General features: G+C 39.3%; 3 protein-coding genes and 1 long non-coding RNA gene across 12 annotated transcripts; 2 read left to right on the plus strand and 2 right to left on the minus strand.

The window, feature by feature from the left end:
* Positions 1 to 432: 432 nt before the first annotated feature.
* On the minus strand, positions 433 to 2,057 carry spryd4 (SPRY domain containing 4). Its single transcript, XM_081708000.1, has 2 exons — positions 2,030 to 2,057; positions 433 to 971 (listed from the first exon to the last, which is right to left on the minus strand). The coding sequence occupies exons 1-2, from the start codon at positions 2,055 to 2,057 to the stop codon at positions 433 to 435; spliced, it is 567 nt and encodes a 188-aa protein (XP_081564126.1).
* Positions 832 to 9,528, minus strand: porcn (porcupine O-acyltransferase). 9 transcript variants are annotated; one of them, XM_081707594.1, is made up of 15 exons: positions 9,254 to 9,528; positions 8,589 to 8,740; positions 8,187 to 8,382; positions 7,764 to 7,807; positions 7,387 to 7,568; positions 7,143 to 7,273; positions 6,962 to 6,982; positions 6,585 to 6,599; positions 6,352 to 6,477; positions 6,161 to 6,261; positions 5,951 to 6,027; positions 5,725 to 5,788; positions 5,292 to 5,377; positions 2,034 to 2,123; positions 832 to 971 (listed from the first exon to the last, which is right to left on the minus strand). In XM_081707594.1, the coding sequence occupies exons 2-14, from the start codon at positions 8,722 to 8,724 to the stop codon at positions 2,070 to 2,072; spliced, it is 1,233 nt and encodes a 410-aa protein (XP_081563720.1). In that variant the 5' UTR covers positions 8,725 to 8,740; positions 9,254 to 9,528; the 3' UTR covers positions 832 to 971; positions 2,034 to 2,069. The 9 variants fall into 9 exon arrangements, 7 of the variants coding, with proteins under 7 accessions (XP_081563720.1, XP_081563718.1, XP_026871824.2 ...); XM_081707592.1 differs by lacking the exons at positions 832 to 971; positions 2,034 to 2,123 and adding exons at positions 2,350 to 3,919; positions 4,542 to 4,652 and having other exon boundaries at positions 7,387 to 7,448; XM_027016023.3 differs by lacking the exons at positions 832 to 971; positions 2,034 to 2,123 and adding exons at positions 2,350 to 3,919; positions 4,542 to 4,652 and having other exon boundaries at positions 6,585 to 6,596.
* Positions 2,996 to 5,283, plus strand: LOC145653721 (uncharacterized). Its single transcript, XR_014119886.1, has 3 exons — positions 2,996 to 3,098; positions 4,278 to 4,346; positions 5,096 to 5,283. It is a non-coding gene; the product is annotated as an uncharacterized LOC145653721 (long non-coding RNA).
* Positions 9,529 to 10,313: 785 nt separating the features above from the next.
* On the plus strand, positions 10,314 to 13,889 carry cpt2 (carnitine palmitoyltransferase 2). Its single transcript, XM_035521820.2, has 5 exons — positions 10,314 to 10,837; positions 11,208 to 11,288; positions 11,378 to 11,484; positions 11,807 to 13,111; positions 13,327 to 13,889. Exons 1-5 carry the CDS (start codon positions 10,647 to 10,649, stop codon positions 13,665 to 13,667), a joined length of 2,025 nt encoding a protein of 674 aa, XP_035377713.1. The 5' UTR covers positions 10,314 to 10,646; the 3' UTR covers positions 13,668 to 13,889.
* The last annotated feature ends 275 nt before the right edge of the window (positions 13,890 to 14,164 follow it).

Here is a 14,164-nt window from a genome sequence, read left to right on the forward strand (position 1 = left end):
AGAATACTTTATTGAAAAAGTCAGTTCACCCATAACACTTCACAGGATGAATGCACATTGACAGCATAATTCCAAGTAGTTGTGAAACATTTATGCACAGAAGTACAAGACTTCCCAAAACCATCTTATAACATGATAAAAAATTATGGGAATTGTCAAGCTTATTAACATTTCAAGTGAGTGTATAAATGCATTTATATGCACAGTCAGTTCTATAGTTCAACTGTATTTGTATTCCCATATTAAAGACTTTATGGTTGCTGCAGCATCCAGATCAGATAGGAGACCTAAAAGAATATTCTGCTTAATTAGCTGAGAATGACCCTGCAGGAGGGTCCTGAGGTACTACTTTTGTTTTTGAACCATATGGACTTTCCATTTTGCCTTGCTGATCGTTGAAGAGGCAGGTAGTGGCCATGTGCCCGTTTTCTTTTAAAGTCCCGGTGGCACCTCCAACCCAGAATGTGTGAGTATTTCCCCATCCCAGAGTGCAAAAGCAGGACAAACTGGTGTGCGGAACTGTGTCTTTATTGTGTGGACCACCTTGGATGTCTGGGTATCTACTAAGCTAAGCCAACCAGCGTCAAAGTCCAGCAGCAACCCCACTCGCTCAGGCTTCCCTACCAGCGATACAGGCACCAGCTTATTGGTGGTCATTGCATACCATTTCCGCTGTACGTAAGAGAAAACCCAGGAGGAGGAGTTTGTGCCAATGCACTCATCCCGGGGCATCGCCGCATCAGCCACACCCATACGGAATTCTTGGGACTTTTTGACCGTCACCTCCCAGTAGTGGCGGCCGGATTCAATACGGCTGTCTGCAAATACGACAGCCCAGTCACAGAAACGGAGAGGGGAGTCCTGCACATGTGTGGGGTCCAGGCCCAGCATGCGGTATATTACACCTGTGTCTTTCTTAAAGAGGTCAAGGCTGCTGTGGGCTGTCCGCTCATCCAACTTAAACTGCAGCTCTGGGATAGAGAAAGAGATAGAGACTTTACACACAGAAAATTAATAATAGTTTAATTCATATGACAGCTTTCTCTCACTCAAAGTCACATAACAATACAGTAGTACAACAGGAATTAAACATTTGAATGAATTAATGAATTTCAGACTGAGAAGAGGTTGAAGTTAAGCAACATTATTGAGCTATGGAAAGGGTGGAAATACCACCAAGGCTGTGAATACTAGATGAGAATTTAAGTGATGCCATAAATTCCAGTGAAGAATTCAGGGACTCCAAAAACGAGGGTTTTGGTACCAACATGTAAGTTTCAAATCATGGATATGTGGGCAGAGTTATGGTCTCATATCTGCAAGTCATCTGAATAATATTGTAAATTTAAGACCATGGCAATAGGTGTGAAAAGACATTATGATAAATAGGTGACTGAGAACTTAACCTTGATATTCCTCCTTATGTGACAGGAGCAGTATATATATATATTTATCAGTATAGGAGAATGGATTATTTCTACTAAGCAAATTAAATGTATAAGGTTGTTAAATATTCAGAGATATAACACTTCGTCCTTCTCCCTCATATTATATATATAAATAAATAAAAGTTCTCATAAAACCATGAGAGAACTCCAAGTTGAGCAAAGGCAAAAGTTCAGTTTGGTTGCATATATTTGGGCTGCACAATGCCAGCTGCCATTTTATCAACATGACGCTGATTATTTCTGTTTGTCACTGTCTGAGGTTATCACTATATTAATAGAAACAGATGTCTCACCTACATGTGTGATTAGCAATGTAGCTAGGTTAGCTAGGCTACGAGAAAAGCTAGACAGCCTCCTTGCAAGCGGCCTCCACAAAACGGATGTATTTTATGTACGTAAGCTCACTTTATTGAAACAAGCGTTGAAATCACACATTTTCAGAATGAATTAACTAAAACGGGTTTAGAAATGTAGTGTTCAATAACTAGCTAGTTAGCGGGCATGGATGAAATGTAGCCAAGTTATAATATGACCTCAAAATCTGAATGCACTGGAAATTTAAAAATAACTAATTTTCATACTCACGGTTTTGTGTGCTGACGGCGACATACAATCGACGGGTTAGAAAGGCTGTGCCTCGCTTAGGACCGAGGGCGACTGCGCCTGCAGTTCGACCTGCCAAGCGAAAACACAAAGGCATGTTTAAGAACAAGGCCATGTTGTCCCATGTGAAGTATTAGCTAACTGTCTCACTTTTATTTTTTTTTTTTAAAATTAACCAACCTGGAGATTCTTGCACGCTGCTGCCACCTACAGCGGAAGAAAAGTACTACTTGCAAAATAAAGCGAAAACTTTCCCTTCCCGAGTGTAATCAACGCATGCTCATGACATTCATAAACGCCAATGTAATAAAGTCTTTATTTGTTATTCATTAGGAAAGGGATGCTATAAATAACAATACAGAGGAAACTGATGTATATTGAACATCAAATGTTTAAATGGAACAAACATTTCCAGATGATAACAGCTGAGCTGGTTGCTAATTAAATATTAACGCGTTGTCTGCCTCATTTGGCACATCTTAATATGAGACAACCAATCTATCTAATTCACAATAATAATTTCTGAACTACATCTGTGAAGATAGGCCTAAACAAAAATAATAAATAAAAAACCTCTGCTCTCTCAAGCTTCTAATGCTAGCCGGTAGTGTACTACATGGTATAGGGATATGCTTTTAGAATCAGAGAGAAAACAGGGACAAAAAGGTATCTGCAAGAATACAACAGTGTATAAACATTTCAATATCACACTCAACAAATTTACCAGATTCTCTAGCCACTCGGAGTTTAACATAAATAGGACTTTTCATCCAAATATAACTCCATATCAGAGCTCTAAATGATACAGACATCTTGCATAAAGAATATAATATGCCTGTCTTGATTTAAGAGCAGGAAAAAAGAACTAGTGAAATAATGAAAGTCATCTCTCTGTCATCTTTCAACAGGCAAATCCAGGCATGTATTGAATGTTTGCTGTGGTCAATGTGTTTGAGGTCATCCTCCCAAGCTGGCAGTGCAAAAGCTTTGCAGGAATGAAAAAATAAATAAATCTGCCCTCCTCTTCAGTTATTAGAACTTAGGAAAGTAAGTATATCTGACTCCACAACCATCTTTAACCAGGGAGCTATTTAGTGATTATTCGGATGAGCTGCTGCAACACTATGCGGGCAGGAGGCGTGACAATGTTCTATCCAAGCATGAGTGCAGAACCATCTATGACAATAATCAGCTGAAATAACTTGAATTATTTTGTTTTTCTAATAAATCACAGCTTTAAAAAACTAAATATGAGAATATGAGTGCCTACTGTATGTCCAGGACGTTGCCCTTTGATGAAAACCATGCTGTCATCATCAAAGCAGCCTTTAAAACAATGTAACGTGTATCTTAATTCCAAAATAGGTTTCAACTATATAAAAAGACTGAAACAAGTTCCTCGTTCATGTCAAAGTCTCCATGAGCTGCTGATTGTTCTTGGAAAATTTATGTGGATTTCAAATGTGTTGAGGGACTGAAACGCCTTTGTGCCAGCTAAAAAAAGGAAAGGACATTGCAACACTTGTAGGGTAGTCAGTGATTATATGCCACAGGGCCTGTATCAAAGATGTACCGATAATCAGTAGAGTACCAAAGTATTCGCAATATTTGTTTGAGGTTTTGTTCATTTTTCCAGTGCATTAGGAACTCACAGTGAAGTCATATAGAGCCAAGTCAGACACCATGGTGGGTCCGAATCACAAAACAAAAAAAAATGTTTTTTACTTTCTTCCTCTCCAATCTCTCGATATGCTCTTTGTCCATATTTACATAATTAGACGGTACAAAACCCAGAGGCCAAAGGTCACCCAATGACTGGTCCAGCTCAGCTCTGTCCATTTATGAATGGTTTGACTGGCCATGCCATCCTGTGTAGAAATGTGCAAAAATGAACATAATTTAAACATTGCACATGTGATATGTATCTCCTTTGATGATGTTTGTGATTCCAACCTATTTAGAAACAGCAAAGAAGAGCAAACTTAAGGTGTAATTATTTGTATTTCAAGCCCTACATTGCATGGCTCTGACATCCTCTATCTCCATTACACATTTCAAGATCTTCTATCCACATGCTTGTAGCTATACCACTCTGTCAGTCTAAAAAGCCTTTTCTATCACTACCCCAAAGGTCCTTAAGAGTCTCAACGTTTTTATCAAACTTTCCCTGACAATAGATGTCTTTAAATCATCTAATCAACTAAGAACATATTTTTTTCTCTACAGGTAATTGTCACATATCCAATCATCTGTTCTGCCATGGTCCACTTCTGTTCAGTCTGCATGCACTCACAGGTATCACTACTGACAAAATAAGACTATTTTGTCTTTAAAAAATTCCTTTTTCTTTTATTGTTTTACAAGATTTCATTGTGCAGCACTTTTTCCGACACTTGTTGTATAAATAAAACTGGCTTGACTTGTTCTGACTACCTAAAGAAGAAAATCAGAGTACAAAGTACATTTGCTATACAAAAAATCAATTTTTACCTCATCAAAATCTACATCATCAGTGCTGGAGCCAAAGACAGAGCCCAGGTAGGTCAGGTGGAGAACTGTAAGCATGCTAAAGGCTCCATTAATACAGTACACCCAGAATACCTTGAGAGAACAGGAGACACAATAGGAGACACATGTACTGCTCAAGTAACTTAAACCTCATAAAACTGTACCTACTGTACAGACTGTACCTTTAATATACTGTTATATAAATTCCAGATGTTGTTCCCAGAATTGACCACCACCCCCATCAAGGAAAGCATACTTGATTCAGCTTGATTCTTATGAGTTCCCGCAAGTTGAATGTTATGGAGAATAAAGATTCTCTTGACTTTCACTTGCTTCTCGCTCTCTCCTTGCCACGAATGTCACGTTTAAGTTCACTGTGAGGTTAAGAACACTGGTTGCCTTGACAGCACTTAATCCAGATTAATTAATAAACGTTGCCCTCATTAAAAAAACCTAGATGAGTCAAAGCACTATGCCATCACACCTCTTTGGAATATAAAAGGTTTCTAAATAAGTTTTTCTTTTTCAATTTTCAGTGGGAGATCATATCTTGACTGAAGATATGGTATGGGATTTTAACTGTTCTGCAATTAGCTGCTGAAAAATGCTAATATTTTCTTGGTTTGGTTTTAAATGGCACATACAGTATGTGCTAGGTGCTCACACTTTTCACATGCAATAAGAAACTGCTGTCTGAGTTGTGCACTAATCGTAAAATAAATGGTCTCCCACCTTCTTGTTTTGGTGTTTGCAGTCTGGTGGGCATTTCTTTGAGAGGACACAGGCATTAAAGATACTGGACAATTTTTTCCTCAACACTACAAAGGAAATTAACAGGCATGTTACCCCCCCCCCCCCCCCCACACACACACACATACACACATATACATACACAAGATTGTCATGCCATTAGTGTCTAATCTGCCATAAAGCTCTGAATCATCTGCACACAGCAAGCCATACAAACCAAAACTGGTGTCACATTTAGTTAACATGTTTTAAATTAATTAATTCATTTTATTGAGACTTTAATTACAGGCAGCAAAGTGGCAAAAAATCTACTTTGTCTAACTGGACTTATGTAAAAATAGAATAACAACATAAATATTAAAGGTATTAATTCAGCACTAGGGATTTTATATCTAAATATACTGTAGTTACTCACCATGCTCAATATATGTCATGAACGCAAGGCTGAATAATACTGCTCCAATGTGGAAACTTAATCCCTGAAGCCGTCAAATTAAAGAAGCAGAGAAATCAACCCGCGGGTGAGAAATTCACCAAACCACACAGGCTCAGGAAATTAGCCATTGCGTACACATGGTGGTAACAGCTGTAAAGGTATGTCATCTTCACAGGGCCTAAAATGGTCTGCGAGGCACACTTACATGCAGTAAAGTGCTAGTTGTGTATGTGAAGAGGATTGCTTGAAACATCCCAAATGGCAGAGCCTTCTTGAACACATCTAAATATATGGAGGAACAACATATTAAAGCCTTTAGATTTCAAGTTAAACATGCAGTTTAGAAGTCCTTACAAGCACTAAATATCTAAAAGCAACTATAAATAATGCGCACCAACTGTTGCCCAATACGTACATGTGTTGAGCCAGCAAGACATAGGCAGGTTCCAGGAAGTCACCACCTCCACCGTAGACCTGGGAAGCTCAATGTTTAGCGGTTTAGCCACTGAAAGATCCCTGCAGAAACAGAAAAGAGTGATGAGACTGGACACACAGCCAGTAAATTGGTCGGAAAATAGGACAAACCAGACAAGTGTTTGAACAAACCATTTAAGATGGTCCTTCTCTTCTGTGAAGCCAGCACCTGCCAGTGTGGTGGTAGTTTCACTGAGGTAACTCACAAAGTAGTTACTAAAGTGGAAGGACAGGGTATGTCTGTAAGCCAGCAACCACCTGAAATATAAAGTGGGAGTGTTGTTGTAGATCGCAGTTAGCCTTTCTATTTCCTCCAGAAGAGCAAGTGACCAAATCAGAAGCCTGAAATTAAAACATGATTTTACCTTGCAGCCAAACTTCTGATTAGCAATGGAATCAATTCAGGTGAGACATTTTGAAAACAACAACAACAACAACAACACAAAGATTGTTATTAAGAAACATCAGATGACATAAGTTTTCACATGTAAATATTCATCTCAGTAAGGTTTCAAAAGTTGAACACTGCTGTGAAGTGTGTACTTAAAATAGTTAATAGCTAGAGTTATAAACTTTTAACAACTCAGGAAATATTTTTCTATAAATTACTGTCCTTAGCTTTCTGTGTCAATAATGTACACAGCAATGTTCAATTTTAAATCAGATTATTTAATTATATAAAATTGTACATTTTAACATTGCATGAATATGTATGAATTATGAAACAGTGCACAAAGATTACCTGATCTTTCGCCTCCTCTTACTGGGGAAAGACATTAAAACCATCACAAAAGCAGCAAGCAACAAATCTGCACAACAAAATCCACTCTCTAAGACCTAGAACAGCCTTGACAGATAAAATTTTCCTCAAAAAAGTCATATTTGAAATTAACCTTCTCGTCTCCCAGACAGATTCTACTTACTTTTGGAGAAGCTTGTCTCCAAAGATAGGGATGAAATAGGGGAAGAGGTAAGGAGCAACACAGTTGGAGAGCAGCAGACAAAGTTGACTCTTTATCCAGCTGCATGTCACCTTCACAAACCAGGATGAATTCTGTGGAAGACAGCATTGATCTTAAAAATTTAAATTCAGTGATCATTTTTGGCTCCTTATTTTTGCATATATAAAGACAACTGGAGCTGTAATGAAACGATTTTGTCACTCACAAGTTTTTGGCCTTCTACTGTGTCCCTGTAGCTGTTGAAGCTGATCCACGGACCGAATATGACTGTTCCCACAAAGTAAATATAGCCCATGAACTCAATTGGGGAGGGTACATTCTCCACGATGCCTTTGTCCAAGTCAAAGGCAAGAGAGATAGCCTTCATAGCAACTACCATCTGGGAACCTAAGTAGATATGTTAGCCATATTAAAGGTTTCTAAATGTTTGGCCTTCTTATGACACTGCTAATTAAAAAATATGCATTGGAGTACATTCTTTTTTCTGGACCCTTCAAGCAAAAAATGCAGTTTTGTAATTATGAATGGACAGAGGCTTTAGAGCAGAACACAGACTGCATTGCTAAGAACATTCTGACTGACCTCTCATTTTATGCCAACTGCTGGTGTCCATCATGTGCAATTCCCTGAAACACAATGCAGATTTCTAGTGCTCCACGAATATATATATAGGTTCCTTGTAACTCCTCACTGCATAATTCATGCAGGTACAGCGAGGTGCTAGTAACACCAAGATCATGGTTTTAGTTCTCAATTCTCTAAATGTAACATTTTATTAAGGGAAGAGCTAATTAACCCTAAAGAAAGCAACTCCATATAGAGTTATCATATATGAGGTTTTCTCTAGAAAAAAAAAGCATGGAAGATATTACATTCAGTCAAGATGAGAATTTTTTTCACTTTAATGCTTGGATCATAATTAATAATTATAAAAGATAATTCATTGCACTGTACATTTCCTAAAATAGAAGTGCACATATGTAACAGGACTTGTGACTTTCGCACCCTAGCAGCAGGTAGATGAGGACAGTAACGGAGAGGAAGGGTCCGCGGCTGTTTGAATGCCGGCACAGAAAGAGGATGAGGTAGCAAAGGAGACTGAGCAGCACCACCCACACCATGTGCAGCTCAAAGAACAGATAGAGTGCATAAAAGCCTCCTGCAATTGTGCTCTGGTGCTTTAAGTATGAGGGCAAGTGGCCTGCCAGTGAGAGAAGAAAAAGAGTCAGGCTTCCATAAGTCAAACTGGCAAAGACTTCTAAGGATATTGTTAGCTTTTATTTATTTATTTTTAATGGTGAGGCAACCTAATCTATTTTCTTATTCAATGGCAGATTTTTTTTTAACTCCATTGTGGGCACATGCAATGTCACATTGTTATTAAACTCACTCAAGCCTTTATCTTACCAAATTTCCACAGTAGTCTACACAATAAGCAGATGAGTAACAGCTGCCACACTTGCTCCAGTCCCTGTTGGGCAGTCGGTAGCAAGCAGCCTGAAGCCAGCTCCTGAAAGAATTGCTGCCGACTGAAAGCCCCCATTGCTGCCTTTCAAATGCTGAGAGAAAATCGCGCAATATGATTTCATTTAGGCCATCATAAAAAATACATATATTATGTGTGTTCAGAGTATATGGTTTGTTCATTAATCGGCCGTTGCGTAACATTCCATATGATCGCTTTCAGATCATCACACGCTGATCCACAATTTAACCTCACACAGAATAACCAGCGGGTCGGGTCATCTTCTCGCCTACTCTGGTAACCTACACTAGCTACCGTTCTCGATTTAAATTCCTCTATTCCGCAATGCAGACAGCATAGTTGTAGCTTCTGTGCTCCGCGGATTTGTTTTTACCCATGAGTTATTGATGAAATATCTATATATTGTAGCAAATTACAGGGTACTACTTAGTAAATAACCTAAGTCGTTTAATGTTAGTTTTAAAGGAAACTGGCATCCAGAGGATTAGCTAACATTAATCCCAGTTAGCAACTCTGTCAACCGAAATTAATGCAACGATCGCTAGCCTAGAAATTGTTTTGTTACTCTTTGCCATATTTCACTTACCTGCTTTGTCCTATTACTTGGAATTACTCAATAGGAGAAGAATCTTAATCCCACTTTGTCTACTTTGATCGACTGTGTAGCTCAGTTGGTCCTGATGATGCCCGTAAACTGATGTGGCTGACTTCCATTGATGCGATTAGCTGCTGAGGATGCGCTGGTTTGCCATCCTTTCTCACAGCATCTGGGATGGAAATCTAACGTCCAATCATGTTCACAGTTGTCTGTGATTAAACCAGTCCTGTCCGACCCTAAGATAAATCGTCAAAACTCCCCCAATCGCGCGCGTTTGTGTTTGTCTGCGTGTGTTTGTGTCGTGATTCACGGAATAATTTATTGACTATATATGATGTCTTCATTTGCTAATTTGTGATTATTTTTGAACGATTAATTTGCGATTTTTTGTATTTGCTATTAACTGCCTAAAATGTAGACCGCTACTTTTATTTTGAGAAAAAATGACTCGTGCTTGCAAATTGAAACAACGATGTATTCAATAAGTTACATAAATTTAACGGGTCATTTGTAAGCGTGGCTAATACTATTCATCATATACATTACTATTACTACAGTAATTACTATACATTTATTAGCTGAAGACTTTTATTTCAGTTAGTTCAGAACATTCTGAACGATCGAATCTAATGCAAGAGTGCATCATGGAAAGATAAATAAATTAATTTGAATGTATTTTAATTTGATATTTTGATTACGCCTATTGGCAGGAAACGTCGATGTAGTGAAATTATTAGTAGTGTGTGGGCAGAGGTGGCCATACTTATAATACAGTACAAGCCAACTTTGTGTTTCTGTGAAATTACCTTAGCTGAAATAGTCCAAATTATTAATCATTTTCTTAGCCAACAGGACCTTACAAAATTATAACTAGAGCTAACCAGCTAAGACAATTTACTCTCCTCACACTTAAACTCAACGCCCAAAAATAGAGATATTTTTATTGTGGAAAAAAATAAGAGTAAGAGTAACTAAAACGATTCCTGTTTATCAACTGAATGTGTGACTTTTATTGCATCACAGTCAGAACGATCGAATCGAATGCAACAGTGCGTCTTGACTGTGACTTGCGGAAGTGAATGTTCAAGACACTGGTCTACAGTTGGTGGTTGATTTTAGTTAGTTAACGGTTAGCTAGATAAATTAATAATAATTTATTTATAATTTGCTGTTTTGATTACGTGTGGAGAAAAGAAACGTCGATGTAGTGAACTTATTACTATAGACTTCATGTAGTCTGTGTGGGAGGTGTCCATACTTCTAATACAATAAAAGTTAACTTTGTGTTTTAATCAAATTACCTTCGTTGAGCTGTCAAAACTGTTAATGAATAGCTAATTTATTTAGCCAACGGGAGCTTAGAAAACAACTAGAGCAAACTATGGCATATTTCCTCTCAACACACTTAAATTCAACGCTGTGGAAGCTAAAACCTTTGGCATTGAAAACCACTTCAGCAGGAGCACTGCTAATTGCAAATCAGCGCAAATACAGCAGTAAAGATGATGCAGGATCCGAATACTTGCATAGAAGTGTTGTTCCAACTATGCACTACCAAAAGAGTCTGCCGCGGTAAGCCAAAGTTGCGTCGGTATCTATCGCTAGCTATAACGCTACTTAACCGAGCAATGTTAAGCAAACGCTGTAATGTCAGCTGCAGGCTCGGTTATATTTCGGGTTATTACGTGGCAATAACAGTGGAAACCACGTTACTGAATCACTCATGTATATAATGCTGCATTTAAACATCGACTGCTACTGTATCTTTTTGAAAAAATGTAGGTGAAAGTTCACTAGGTAAACAATTGGCGGTGAGACATGTCCCCCTTTGCCACAATTTCAGTTCCTATTAAGAACAGTCAAAACTGGGCATGTCCTATATCGTTTGTGTGGTATTTAAAATTTTTTTTTGCTGATGGCTATCTTATTTTTCAATGTTCAGATTACCAGTACCAAAACTGGAGGATACAATACGGAGGTATCTCGCAGCTCAAAGACCACTGTTAAATGATGAACACTACAGGTAAAGCCAACTCTTCATGCTAACATTCTTTAATATAAGCCAATACATTTTCAATTGTATTACAGATTTTATGTGTCATGTTCACACAGTAATACAGAGAAAGTGGCACATGATTTCCAGAATGGAATTGGCAAGCAGTTGCATGAGGAGCTTGTGGCACAGGACAAGAGGAATAAGCACACCAGTTATATTTCAGGTGAGAAGTTTATAGTTCACTCTTGCTTGAATCTAATCTTGAATCCAACTGTCATCTGAACAGAGAACAACACCATTACTATTTAAAGTGTAGTGGGTTCAGACTGATTCCAGGGAGACTCATGGAAAGAAAAGCTTTCCAATGTCCTTCTGTCACTTTTCGGGCATGCCTTAACAGTTGCATGTTTTTATAGAATTAAGTAAAATCTTTGTATTTGAAATATCCTCTAGGGGGAAGAGTGATGGGGTGATATTGGTGATTACCTTAGAAACTGAATTGGTTTTGTTGTATTGTTGTAAGTGTTGTATTCATTTTTTTCTAGCACCATGGTTTGACATGTACCTATGTGCCCGTGAATCTGTGGTCTTGAACTTTAATCCCTTCATGTCCTTCAATCCTGACCCCAAACCGGAGTACAATGACCAACTCATTCGGGCCACTAACATGGTGTGCTCTGCGGTGCGGTTTATGAAGACCCTGCGTGATGGTCTCCTTGAACCAGAGGTGTTCCACTTAAACCCTGCTAAGAGCAACACTGATTCCTTCAAAAGGTTCATCCGATGGGTGCCCTCTTCTATCTCATGGTTTGGAGCCTACATGGTGAATGCGTATCCCTTGGACATGTCTCAGTACTTCCGTCTGTTCAATTCCACACGCATCCCCAAACCAAAACGTGATGAGCTCTTCACGGGCCAGAAAGGCAATCACCTACTCGTCATGAAAAAAGGCAATATGTATGTATTCGATGTGGTGGACAGGGATGGTAATCTGGTGAAGCCATCTGAGATCCTTTCACACCTCAAATACATTCTATCAGATTCTGCTCCGGCTCCTGCATTTCCCGTGGGGGTCCTGACAAGTGAGAACAGAGATGTTTGGGCAGGGCTGAGGGAGAAGCTTATAGAAGCAGGGAACAGAGAGGCTCTAGGGCTAGTGGACAATGCTCTCTTTTGTCTTTGTCTTGATGAGGAGGAGATGCGTGACCACATACACATCTCCCATCACATGCTTCATGGGGATGGATGCAATCGCTGGTACGATAAGTCGTTCAGTATGATCCTAACTAAGGATGGGCAGGCAGCCATTAATTTTGAGCACTCTTGGGGTGACGGTGTAGCTGTCCTACGTTTCCAGAATGAAGTCTATAAAGACAGCACAGCGAAGCCGCTAGTTGGGCCAAAAACCCAGCCTGCTACTATAGACTCTGCTTCTGCAGTCCAGAGGCTGGAGTTCAATTTGAATCCTGAACTGGAGAGTGGAATAGTGAAGGCCAAAGACAACTTCCACGCTGCTGTCTCCAAGCTCACTATCAACGCTATGGAGTTCAGAAAAGGAGGAAAAGAGCAGCTAAAGAAGAAGAAGCTCAGCCCTGATGCCATTGCCCAGCTGGCCTTCCAGATGGGCTTCCTACGTCAGTATGGGAAGACCGTGGCTACGTACGAATCCTGTAGTACTGCAGCCTTCAGGCATGGTCGTACTGAGACCATCCGTCCCGCCAGCATTCACACACAGCGCTGCGCACAAGCCTTCGTTCAGCAGCCTGGCCAGCACAGTGTGGAACAGCTCCAGGGCCTGCTGGACGCCTGTTCCAAATACCATAGCCAGCTCACCAAAGAAGCAGCCATGGGTGAGTGTTGTCTTTCTATTTCTTCTACCATTACAGCTCACCATATTTGTTGAATGCTGGAGGAAGGTCGTATTTTGTAGTGCTAAATGTTAAAATACAAAACACGTAACATTTTTTGTGAATAAGTATATTGTGAACGTGATAGTAGTGGCAGCCTTGTATACATACTCTTTCAAAGACTTATTTGAACTTTTGTCACTGTAAATGTTTTTTAGGACAAGGATTTGACAGACATCTCTTTGCCTTGCGCTACCTGGCGAACACTAAAGGAATGGCAGTGCCAAGTCTGTATCAGGACCCAGCATATGCAGCTATAAACCACAACATCCTGTCCACCAGCACCCTCACTAGCCCTGCCATCAACCTGGGTGGCTTTGCACCTGTAGTGTCGGATGGTTTTGGAGTGGGATATGGCATCCATGACAACTGGATTGGGTGCAATGTATCTAGCTACCCAAGCAGAAATGTCCATGAATTCCTTCAGTGTGTCCAAAAGTCCCTGGAGGACATTTTTACAGTTATTGATGGAAAGCCAATTAAGTCTAGTTCAGTTTAATTCAGGGAAAAGGAAAGGTCACTGCACATTGAAGGGTATTTAAGATTTTATTGCAAGACCTAACTTTAGAACATGTCTAGCACTTACTATTAAACAGTATAAATCCTGTTGATCACTTAGAAGTGATACCATGACATAGACCGTTACTGTGAACTAGAGATTACCAATTACGTACTGTGTATTTCACTCTTAACCTTCGAAAATAATTTGCAATTAAATAAGTGTTGAGTGTTTTTTTGGGGGGTGGGGGGTGCTCACAAACACAGCCTAGGAAATTGTTTTTATATAAAATTTATTTATCTAATATCTTTTCTCTTATTTTCTCCAAGGGCATGTTAGAGTGACTACCTTTGAAGATGTGCTTAACAGAGACTAGAACTATTGATTTGTTGGAATTCTTTTTTGTGTAAAGTGTGTAAGAATTTATGGGGGGAAAAAGTACATCAGAACCTGACAGTGTGTTGGTAAAGATCGGGTTTTCTATCTATGAAGGCACA

This window comes from Electrophorus electricus, chromosome 25 (assembly GCF_041902795.1).
Source record: "Electrophorus electricus isolate QZ-2024a chromosome 25, ASM4190279v1, whole genome shotgun sequence".
NCBI lineage: Eukaryota > Metazoa > Chordata > Actinopteri > Gymnotiformes > Gymnotidae > Electrophorus > Electrophorus electricus.

Bases quoted from the DNA above. Each gene is read 5' to 3' on its own strand.
- porcn (XM_027016022.3), bottom strand. From the start codon at position 8,724: ATGGGGGCTTTCAGTCGGCAGCAATTCTTTCAGGAGCTGGCTTCAGGC. The intron at 7,274-7,386 runs GTGAGTGACAAA...TGTCTTCCACAG, and splicing joins CAGTAGAAGGCCAAAAACTT to AATTCATCCTGGTTTGTGAA. The intron at 6,262-6,351 runs GTTTGTTCAAAC...CTGTTTCTGCAG, and splicing joins GAGAAGGACCATCTTAAATG to GGATCTTTCAGTGGCTAAAC.
- spryd4 (XM_081708000.1), bottom strand. From the start codon at position 2,057: ATGTCGCCGTCAGCACACAAAACCGTGA. The intron at 972-2,029 runs GTATGAAAATTA...TCTCTATCCCAG, and splicing joins GTCAGCACACAAAACCGTGA to AGCTGCAGTTTAAGTTGGAT.
- cpt2 (XM_035521820.2), top strand. From the start codon at position 10,647: ATGGCATATTTCCTCTCAACACACTTAAATTCAACGCTGTGGAAGCTA. The intron at 11,289-11,377 runs GTAAAGCCAACT...ATGTTCACACAG, and splicing joins TTAAATGATGAACACTACAG to TAATACAGAGAAAGTGGCAC. The intron at 11,485-11,806 runs GTGAGAAGTTTA...ATTTTTTTCTAG, and splicing joins GCACACCAGTTATATTTCAG to CACCATGGTTTGACATGTAC.